Here is an 11,804-nt window from a genome sequence, read left to right as displayed (position 1 = left end):
GATCTTTGAGGAGCATCAGATTTAATTATAGCCCTTTTAATAACCAAGGAGGAATGTAGGTATTCAGTTTTAGGGATTCCCTGTGGAATTGCTGAAGGAAATGTCTTTGTCACATATTCAGGACTGTTATTTTTAATCTCCTTTCATTAGATAATAAGGGGCCAGTGGTGTATTGGTGAAGTTAGAAGTTAGAAGTTCATAATAGAAGACCTTGGAACCAATGGAGATCCCAAAATGTAGTATGGTGTAGTCAGGATGAGCAGACCTGGATTCACACCAGCCATGTGGCATGACTGCAACCCTACACATAGTAGTTACTTGGAACTATGCTTCCATTGTTTTTAAATCACTTGTAAAATATGATGAATTTTACAACAATATCTTTAGTAGTCTGAAATGCAACCCTTAGCTTTTAATTCATAATTTAAAATATTTGTACAGAAGTGTTCCTTTTTAAACTTTAGTATGAGGGGGAAAGAACATCAAATTCAGAGAAGAATGAACTTGGAAGGATGGCTCTGCTATGGTTCATGCCCACAGAGCTGTCTGTGTTCCTTGTTGGTATCAGAGTACTTTGTCAGGGGAAAGTCCAGGGAGAAGAGCTACATGGGATGCTCTATTGGATTTGGGGAACAGTTTTGTCAAACAGACTTGTTCATGCTTTAATTCTTTCTTATGATAAGCTGTCCCCTGCTGTTTAACTCTGGCCTCAGCGAAATGATATAACATTTTGGGGGGGGGGGGGAATGCAGCCCAGTAATCCAAAACTAGAAGTAATCCAAAACTTCCAGCCACAGTGGTAGCTATTTATCTACTTGCACTGGAATGCTTTTGAACTGCTAGGTTGGCAGAAGCTGGGACAGAGCAACGGGAGCTATAACCTGAACTCCAGTGATCATTACATATGGAAATGGGATATATATGTTAGTAAGTGTTAAAGTAGTTTTTATACAATCCAAACATAAGTTGTGGAGCTTTTATTTCATAATTATTTCTCTGCAGTGAAGGAATGAGTTGATACTGTCATATGGAAATAATATGAATTCTTGAGTGTACATCATATTTATGTGGTGAACATCCCTATAACTGGAATCCTTCACCCACATTAAGAAAGGAAGAGACAAAATAGACATTATGACAGTGTCCCTTGAATTCTGTACGTTTGTCTTCAGCATTCTAACATCCACTTCAAAATCAGGAGACAATGTGACTTTTTGAACATTGAGGAATTATTCAATATATCCGAAAATGAGGCAGGATGATGGTTCTTCTACTCTTAACTTTCTCTTAACTCTGTCAGGATTCCTGGGAGCTGACAGCTTCCTGGTTCCCCAACTCAGAAAATTGCTTTTTCAGAGCATCAGGGGTTAATCCGCTGTTCACTCTTTTTTCCATAGTGAATTCAATAGTCAATATCGATGATTGCCTAACATCAATCACCACGAGGAAAATCTAGAAAAAACATCTAGAAAAAATTATGTAAGGCAGCAGCTGAACACATGTTTGCAAATATTCTACTGCACACAAAGAAAAAAGCACAAGATACAGCAAAGGACAGGTTATTATTTATTTAATTTTTCTTCCTTATTAGCTGTTCTCTATTGTTCAGCTCAGGCCTAAGAATGATTATGTAACATTTGGGGGAAAAGATGAAGCCCAGCAACCCAACACCAGAGGCTAAGATGGAGAAGATCTCCACAGCCACCATATATTTTCCCTTGGTGCTCAGATAGGAAGGGATAAAGGACAGCCAAACACTGCAGAAGACCAACATGCTGAAAGTGATAAACTTGGCTTCATTGAAACTGTCTGGTAATTTCCTGGCAAGGAAAGCCATAACAAAACTCACAGTTGCCAGGCAGCTCATGTAGATGAGGACACAGTAAAACATTGTCACACTCCCCTCATTACATTCTAGTATAATTTCTTCCATCACAGAGTGCATGTCCACATCTGGGTAGGGGGGAGAGGTTGCCAGCCACACAGTACATATCCCTGCTTGGACTATGGAGCAGGAAAGGAGAATGGAGTGGCCTAGTCCTTTCCCCACCCATTTCCTCATCCTGGATTCTGGTTTTGTAGCCATGAAGGCCAAAACCACCGTGAAGGTTTTTGCCAGGACACAAGAAACAGCGGTTGAGAAGATGATACCAAAAGCTGGTTGCCGGAGGAGACATGTGACCTTGTCAGGTCGGCCAATGAAGAGCAAAGCACAAAGGAAGCAGAGCAGGAGAGAGATGAGGAGAGTGTAGGTGAGGTTTCGGTTGTTTGCAATGACAATGGGTGTGTCATGGTGCTTCATAAATATACCTAGTAGCAGAACTGTGATCAGGGAAAGGAAAAGAGAGAAGCAGGCTAAACTGATGCCCAAAGGTTCTTCATAAGACAAGAAGCTTATATCCTTGGGTAGACATGCATCCCGGTTCTTGCTTGGATAGTGTTTGTCTGAGCATTTATAACAGTCATTCATATCTGGAAAAAATAAGGAAATGACCTTTAGTTCATATCACGTCAGCTTCCTGAAATGTTGACTTTCTGTCTGAGAAGAAAAGAGCTCTGCTCAAATTAAAACACATTTAATACTGCCTGATGCTCTGTAATATGGTATTGTTGCATTTAATCGGTTCAGAGCTATTGGTCTGTAAATTGCAGAGCCAGGGCCATTCCTCCTCATGATTTTGGAATGTATCATTACACTAGCCTGGGTGTAGCCTGTGTAAGTCAAAAGGAATGAAAAGCCCCTTCTAGATTTGATTTGAACCACATACTATCCAACTACTCTCAATGCATAGTCATTCTCATTAGATTAACATATTAAGGCTATCTGAAGGGCAATGATCACAAAGATGCAGGATCTCACACACGGTAGATCATCTCCTCTTTTGAAAATTAAGTCATCCATCCTTACAGCAGCTTTCAATGCTTAGTACTGAGTCTGGATCTATTTAACTATTTATTTCTCTTACCATCCTGGTTTGCAATCTTCCCCTCAGCACATGGGATGCAATCGTAGCAGCAAGGTGGCTCTCCCTCCTTCACTTTCTTGCTGAATCCTGGTAGACATCTCTCAGTACAGACAGAAAGAGGCTGAGTCTATTCCATAAATGAAACAGCAGAAGGTTCATCAAGAGACTAATGAATTTGGAACCCTTTAGGTTCTTGGACCTTTCCCTATGTTACTAAACTGACGCAGCCTTTCAGTAATGTGTAATTCCTATACGAAGAGCCATTGCTTCTTTTCTTATTATTAGTAGTAATGTTTGAAATTATGTTATATTCCCTCTATATTGCTCTAGGATGTGCGGTGCCCCATCTGTTCTGCAAAGATTGCTTTGTCCATTAAGGTACACTTTGAAGTTATTCTAGTTTCCCTGTTAATTTTGTTATAATTGTTACTTTTGAGTATCTTGGCCACTTGGTAGACAGCTCTAGAACTGATTTTGGTGCCGGTGAGTACATCTATTCTTGGACCCATCAGATGCTGCCTGGAGAAGAGTTCCGAAAATACTACCCAGAGTGGCTGGAAAACCCCACTAAGATTGGGGGTGGTATTATAGTTGGTGTTGTTTTTAATTTTTGAGGAACACAATCTTCATGAATTCCAATACAAAAATATTCTGGACAAATACATGAATTGGAAGGAAGCTATCAAAGCCCCAAGGCACTCCTTGGCATGCTGCAACACAATTCTGAGCATGTTAAGAAAAAAAAATGCTTTTGAATACATATTTTGAGATAACTCTTTTTAAAAGACCGATCCCTTTCTAATGCTCTATCTTCTTGCTCTTCACAACTTTTGCTCTCATGTCGCTCCCTCACTCTCTCATTCTCCACCACTTCTCCTCCTTCCACCTCTTCCACTGGCACCCTGAGAAGATGTGTGTTCTCCTGCACCTGCTGCTATCTGTTCTCAGTTTCATCCTCTGGTATTATTATGCATACTTTCCCCAACTTTCTAGCAGGAAAGACAATGTCCTGGGGCTTATTAATTCATACATCATTTTTCACTCAGTCAGAAATCAGTATTTAATAAGTGTAAAGCAATCCCAATTTCTTTGGTTTATTTTACAGTAGTTTTATTTTATACTTAGGATTCTGGTTGAAGTCCTGCAGTGGGGGGGGGGGGGGATAATCCATTTAATGAGTCCAACTTACCACTTGTGTGCGCTTTTTGATGTAAGGTTGCTTGAAGGTGAAAATTATCGTGAAGATGATAGCTTCATGGTATCTGAGCATGTATACCCTCTTGTGATGAGGAAATGAACCCAGAGGCTTTATTTGACTGATAGAAAACCTTCCCTCCTGTCTCCAGGTCTTTTCATAGAAAAATTTGACCTGGACCTAATGACCCACATTCAGATGATGAATGTGTGATGCAAAAACCACATTTGCTTGGATGTAGCTTGTAGTGGGGTCTGTGAATGGTTGGGATTAGGGTGAGAAAACCTAGCTTTTCTTATTTTCATCTGAACTAGGATCCTCCTAAAGTCTGTTCACACTGTTAGACTTGCTTAACTGTATTTTGTAGTAAAATGGTTCTTCTGTTTTGTAACCCCCTTAATAAAATATTTGCCTTTATTCCTTGTGTGGCTTCTAGCAGTAAGCTTTCGGCTCTTAATCTGGTACCTTGATGCTTTGGTCATACACCACTCCTCAACAGCAGCTCAGAAAAGAGTGAGAAAACATGCTGGTGGATAATGATTGCTTATTCAAAACTGACTCTCTTTTGAATTAGCAAACAATGAAACCCTACCTGGTTAAACCAACTGTGCCATGCGATGGCATCTTCATCAAGGAGTAATGATTGGTCTGGAGGAGCCTGTGGATCTATCCTCCCAACTCTCATTCTGTGCAAACTTTGGTTGGCGAATATAATCCAATTGATAATATCCAAGCTAGATGCTGCCTCTCCATTCTGGTTGATGAAGACCACATCTCCTGCTGTATTGTTAAACGATTCACTTCTCAGAAAGTGATGGAGCTAGATTGAAAGCAGAAAAGGCAATTGTTTGGAAAAGACTGCAGTCTAATGCAGGGCGGAGAAATTTTTTCCCCTGTTGGAAGAACCTACAGCAAATGGTGGGGGTGATTCAGTCAACTGTCAGTGGATTCAGGTCCAAGCATGGAGAGAGTCAACCAATTTTCTTTCACACACATGCATCTCTCTCAGTCTTCCTTACAATCCTCAGAGTGTCCACAAGTTAAATAGGTGTAGGTAGTGAGGTTCCCCCCCTCTCCCTCCATCCCTCTCCCTGAACATCACATAAGGCACTGCAGTGGTGTGCTACCACCAGCTCTAATGAAGGATTTGTTTGATATGGGATAGAGGGGATGATGAAAATCTCTCTCAACCGTTACCACAGCTTCCTATCTATGAATGGCATGGGATTTCATTAAGCTGCAAAGCTTCTCTCATACAGATGCTTTATGCTCAAACACAGGGCAGTACCTGCTCAAAGAAGGACACAACCATCATTTCACTTCCCTATAGGGTCTACTGCCAATTGCAAGCAGCACAATATCACCAACTCTGTCTGCAGAATTATAAATTTTGGGTTTTGCCAGTTGAGGATGTTCAGCCTTTACCTGCCAAAACTGTGGATTTGGATTCTTCCCTCTCCCTCTGTACACCATTCCTCTGTGCCTGAGTCTGGAAGTGGACATGGCATGTAAGGCATGGGCCATGGCGTAGACAGCACTGTGGATGCTATAACTGTGGCCTGTCATGCTCATTTCAAAAAGGGATCCAGGAAGGCTCTCCAGCTTCTCTTCTCCGGTGCAAATATTCCCCTCCACCTTGTCTGCAGTGATATCTGGGAATACACATTCAAAGGTCTGTTGCCAGAAGTCCCTGATAAAACCGTCCCCATCTGTGCTGGAAGGGTTTCTGTGCAGAACATACTGATAAAATCCTGGTGGGTTTCTAAAGTGAATTTCAAAGGCTATAGCGCCACTGAATATTCCCGAATCCCAGTACCTTTGATAGACAAATGAAGCAAACTCAACCTGGGCTGTTATTATCCATACTTTACTTTTTACATTATTTTTTATGTCATCATGTTCTGAAATGTATGGAAGCCATCTAAAAGTTGCCATGGAATAAGATTCTCCAGAGGCAACCACTACGTTAGCTTTGCTACTAAAAATTTTCTGGCTTATTATTGCCCCCTGACGTAGCATGTCATCAACTTCAGAAATAAAACTAAAATTGGGGATCCTTCCTAGGAATGCAAAGCAGACACCACTCTTGGTAAACATTTGGGAAATGGTTTGCACAAATCTTTCTCCATTTTCATTGTCTGTTGCAATGACTCCAATCCACGTCCACCTGAAATGCAGAAGCAAAGAGAGAATTCCCTCATACTGAAGGGCTTCTGAGGCTGCCATCTGGTAGAAGGGAAGCCCTGGGCTTTTATCATTCATCACTGGAGCAGATCCATAAATGAGCTAAAGAGGGAATGGAGGAAGAGATGAGACACTGTAATATTTGCATTGTTCTTTCAAACTATTAATATACATTTTGTGGTGATTCCTGTTAGTCAGACATGCTAAAGTGGTACCTCAGGTTAAGAACAGTTTCAGGTTAAGAATGGACCTCCGGAACGAATTAAGTTCTTAACCTGAGGTACCACTGTATTCATATACATTATTATGTGGTGAATCCTGTCAGTCAGACATGCCCTTTGCCACCCACCAGGGGTTGCATGCCCTTTCTCATTTATACAAAAGACACACATGCAGATGGGCTGAAAACTGAGGTCATCTCCCATTCCTGCTTGTTAAACATTTGTTCTTTTTTCCCGCAAATAAATTTTTATTTGTTTTCGATAATTATACATATATACAATCTAGATTACATAAGTTGCATATAACATTGCTGTTACCAAAATCATATACATAATACAAACTTATTTTGAGCTCCGCCGAGCCTTGGACTTCCCTTCACTTCGTTGGTAAGTATCAGATAGTTTCAAAAGTTACGTGTTTTATCTCTTTTGCACATTTGTCAAACACTGTTAGAGTTGTTCTAATCCTGCCAGAGTCATCGAGGTTCTATACTTATCTCTTATATATACCAGATATTTATTCCAATTTTCATGAAACTTCTCATCGTCTTGGTCTCTTAGTCTTCCTGTTAATCTAGCTAGTTCAGCATAATTTATCATCTTAATCTGCCAGTCATTTATGGAAGGTATTAATTCCGTTTTCCAGTTTTGGGCTAACATGGTTCTAGCGGCCGTTGTGGCACATAGAAACAAATTTTTATCCTCTTTTTTGATTTCTTTATCAACTATTCCTAGTAAAAAAGCTTCAGGTTTTTTGGGAAACGTATACTTACAATTTTTTTTAAGTTCGTTGTAAATCAGTTCCCAAAAGCCTTTTACTTTACTGCATGTCCACCACATATGGTATAATTCACCATCCCCCTTACCACATTTCCAGCATTTCTTAGTCTTCAGGTTATAGATCTTAGCTAGCTTCACTGGTGTAAGGTACCACCTATAAATCATCTTCCAGAGGTTCTCCCTTAGTACCATACACGCTGTAAATTTCATATTTACGTTCCACAATTCTTGCCACTTTACAAAGTCGATGTTATGACCAATATCTATGGCCCACTTTGTTCTGTTAAGCAGAGAGGGGGCATTTTCCCTACTATATTCTTTTTTTAAAAAAAAGTTTCCCAATTTGGCAGGGTTAAACTGAACATAGGGACACACAATGTCCTAAACAAAGGATTGCCTAACACTGTGTTAGACATTATTTACTGCAACCACATCAGAATTGCAACTTGGGTCAGATGCACATTTCTTCTCTGGAGCGTCTTTTGTCTTCACAAAGCACATACCCCAACACACAGCAGAACTGCCATTTCTGCCTTTTCTTTTTCAAGACTTCTTAGACTTCATCTATGAACATTTATTTCACTTTGGAACCAGCTGCTCAATACTATTGCTGTTCTCCTGCACAACTGGGCAGTATCTGCAATTTGCCAAAGCTCCAGAGTGTGTTTAATTTCAAAGCCCTTTCCCCCTAAACATTCACATATTGGGTGTGGTGTGGTGAAGGCAAATAATTATTGTACTTGGAAATACTTGTGAATTTTTATCCTAGAAGCAATTCCCCAGCTTCCTCTGCAACTCAATTCAGATACCCTTCTCGTTAAGCAGGAAATGCTGTAAATCCAAAAATGGCTGGTGAGGGTGGTGTGCATGGTTCTGCCCCCAATTTCATCCTCGCCCTGAACTGGTGACACACTCTGAACTGGTGCTGTGAATTCAGCCTCATTCTCTATGCAAGCTAAGAGAGGTATTGTACATGGGTGTCTTACCTGTGGAATCTTATAGATATCCAAAACTGTTGCCACATAAAAGGAGATTTCAGAATCAAGTCCCCCAATGACAGCAACCAGATTATTTTCAACATCACATATATAGTTTGGGACAAATTTCTCCACCATGGCTAAAAGCAGCAGTGTGGCAAGATATGTGCTCCTTGCATTGTTATAGCTGTCATATAAGTTAAAGCCCAAGGTAATATTGGGTAGGATGTGAGGGTCTTCATTGATCTCCTTGACTGCAAATGCCAAGGCCACGATGTGCTGGTAAAGCTTAGGCACCACCCTAGAATGAGATTTGCAAACAGTATCAGAAGGAACAGATATGATTAACAATAGTACTTCCTGTCCATTCCACTGCTGAACAGTTCTTATAATCAGCAAGTTCTTCCTCATGTTTACACAGAATCTCCTTTCTTGCAACTGGAATCCATTGCTTCGGGTCCTACCCTCTGGAGCAAGAAAAAACAAGCTTGCTCCATCTTCCTGGTGACAGCCCTTGAGATATTTGAAAATGGCTATCCTATATCCCCTCAGTCTCCTATTTTCATAGTTAAACATACCAAACCCCTCAACCTTTTGTCATAAGGTTTGGCTTCCAGACCCTTGATCATATGTGTCAACCTCTTCTGCACATGTTGTAGCTTGTCAGTATCCTTAAATTGTGCTGAACGCAACTGAACACAATACACCAGGTGTGTTCTGCGCAGCGCAGAAGAGATCTGTTCTCTGTGTGTGTTTTTATTGGGGCACTATGCTTCTGTTGATGCAGACTTTTCAGATGTACTACTGGCAAGCCAGGTGTTCCCCATCTTATATTTGTGCAACTGGTTTTTTCTGCCTAAGTGCAGCACCTGACATTTGTCCCTACTGAAATTCATTTTGTTAGTTTTGTCCCAGTAAAGACCTGTTAAGGCCAATGGTATCCAGACCAGGGGTTACTAATGTGGTGCCCATAGGAACATTGGAACCCCTGGGGTCTTTCCCTGAAACATCTGAAGTCTTTTCCTGACATTTACAAAGTGTCTGAGCTCTCTCCTGCAATGACCCCTTCCTCATTCATGAGGCAGATTTGGTGGTTGCAATTCACAGAATTATATGGCATCATTGTGAAACAAGCTTTAGCCTACGATCAGGAAATGAAACAATAAGAGCATTCAGCTTCTGTAAAGTTTTTTTAATTCATTTTCGCTAACACTCCTGTTCAGATAAAGTCTATCAAAACCAACTGTTCAAAGGGGCTATCTCAGACACATAAATATATATACATTTCAATACATTTATATTCATTTCCCTATCAAGAAATGGGAGCTTCTAGAGTATTCTCTTAATTCAGAAGACATTCCTATGTATTTTTACATCAGCATATGTCCCACTGAAATCAAAAGTGCTTATCCCTAGGTCAATGGGTAGAAGTTTGCAGCCTCAGCCATTATGCTGAGGCTGCAACTCTTGGTTTGATCTTTCCCGTACTGTAATGAATGAGTGGCTTAGTTCTTACACAAGCTCTTCAGGCAGCGCTGGTGGGGGTTCCTCAGTGAATGTTGCTGGAGAGGAGATGAAGCCACCATGGAAAACAATGCCACCAATGAGGAACTCTCCTGGCTGATGATACATTTGAAGTGGACGGTGTGGACTTTGGAGCCTGCATTTTACTATGTGAGCCTGACATACATTGTAAGAAATCAGTTTCAGCAGCAAGACCACTAAAACCACCATTCATACAAGGGCAACTGTTTGTTCTATGCAGAAACCATGATTTCTCTGGCAATAGTATAATCAGCTTCTCCAAGATAAAAATTGTCTCATTTGAATGGTAGTTAAGTTTCCTGAGAGGATGCAATCTGGGAGTATCCCAGACTCTTTTTAAGTAATTCTGGTTAAGTTGCAGCATCCTTTGTGTTATGTTGCCAGTTGCCAGTGAAAATCCAGAGGGATCTTTGAGGAGCAGCAGATTTAATTATAGCCCTTTTAATAACCAAGGAGGAATGTAGGTATTCAGTTTTAGGGATTCCCTGTGGAATTGCTGAAGGAAATGTCTTTGTCACATATTCAGGACTGTTATTTTTAATCTCCTTTCATTAGATAATAAGGGGCCAGTGGTGTATTGGTGAAGTTAGAAGTTAGAAGTTCATAATAGAAGACCTTGTAACCAGTGGAGATCCCAAAATGTAGTATGGTGTAGTCAGGATGAGCAGACCTGGATTCACACCAGCCATGTGGCATGACTGCAACCCTACACATAGTAGTTACTTGGAACTATGCTTCCATTGTTTTTAAATCACTTGTAAAATATGATGAATTTTACAACAATATCTTTAGTAGTCTGAAATGCAACCCTTAGCTTTTAATTCATAATTTAAAATATTTGTACAGAAGTGTTCCTTTTTAAACTTTAGTATGAGGGGGAAAGAACATCAAATTCAGAGAAGAATAAACTTGGAAGAGTGGCTCTGCTACGGTTCATGCCCACATAGGTGTCTGTGTTCCTTGATGGTATCACAGTACTTTGTCAGGGGAAAGTCCAGTGAGACCAGCTACATGGGCTGCTGTATTGGCTTTGGGGAACAGTTTTGTCAAATAGACTTGTTCATTCTTTAATGCTTTCTTATAATAAGCTGTCCTCTGCTGTTTAACTCTGGCCTCACCAAAATGATATAGTAACATTTGGGGAAGAAGATGCAGCCCAGTAACCCAAAACTAGAGGCCAATATAGAAAAGATCTCCACAGCCATCATGTACTTTCCCTTGGTACTCAGGTAGGTTGGAACAAAGGACAGCCACACACTGCAAAACACCAACATGCTGAAGGTGATGAACTTGGCTTCATTAAAAACTGTCTGGTAACTTCCTAGCTAGGAAAGCCACAGTGAAACTGACAAGGGCCAGCATTCCCATGAAGCCTAGGACACAGTAGAACATGGTGACTGATCCTTCGTTACATTCCAGTATACCGTACTTTTCGCTCTATAAGGCGCACCAGACCATAAGACTCACCTAGTTTTTGGAGGAGGAAAACAAGAAAAAAAATATTCTGAATCCCAGAAGCCAGAACAGCAAGAGGGGTCACTGCGCAGCGAAAGCAGCAACCCCTCTTGCTGTTCTGGCTTCTGGGATAGCTGCGCAGCCTGCATTCGCTCCATAAGACGCACATTTCCCCTTACTTTTTAGGAGGGAAAAAGTGAGTCTTATAGAGCAAAAAATACAGTAATTTCTTTAGTCCCTGAGTGCTTGTCTAAATCAGGGAGTGGGGGAGCAACTATCAGCCAGGCACTACACATCATCATTTGAATGAGGAAACTGAAAAGAACAATGGAGATGGCCAGATGTTTCCCCACCCATCTCCTCATTCTGGAGCCTGGCTTGGTAGCCATGAAAGCTAGAACCACTATAGTTGTTTTTGCTAAGATGCAAGACACTGCTACTGAGAAGATCACTCCAAAAGCAGTTTGTCAAAGGAGGCAGG

At 40.8% G+C, this 11,804-nt stretch overlaps 1 protein-coding gene across 1 annotated transcript; it reads right to left on the bottom strand.

The window, feature by feature from the left end:
* Positions 1–880: 880 nt before the first annotated feature.
* On the bottom strand, positions 881–6,485 carry LOC310747092 (vomeronasal type-2 receptor 26-like). The gene is made up of 4 exons (XM_083581426.1): positions 5,587–6,485; positions 4,754–4,981; positions 2,967–3,093; positions 881–2,472 (listed from the first exon to the last, which is right to left on the bottom strand). Exons 1-4 carry the CDS (start codon positions 6,421–6,423, stop codon positions 1,571–1,573), a joined length of 2,094 nt encoding a protein of 697 aa, XP_083437552.1. The 5' UTR covers positions 6,424–6,485; the 3' UTR covers positions 881–1,570.
* Positions 6,486–11,804: the final 5,319 nt, after the last annotated feature.

This window comes from Podarcis filfolensis, assembly GCF_964270895.1.
Source record: "Podarcis filfolensis genome assembly, chromosome: 13".
In the NCBI taxonomy this organism is placed as follows: domain Eukaryota; kingdom Metazoa; phylum Chordata; class Lepidosauria; order Squamata; family Lacertidae; genus Podarcis; species Podarcis filfolensis.
Note: the sequence above shows the minus strand (reverse complement) of the source record. Positions and strands in the feature narration are given on the sequence as shown.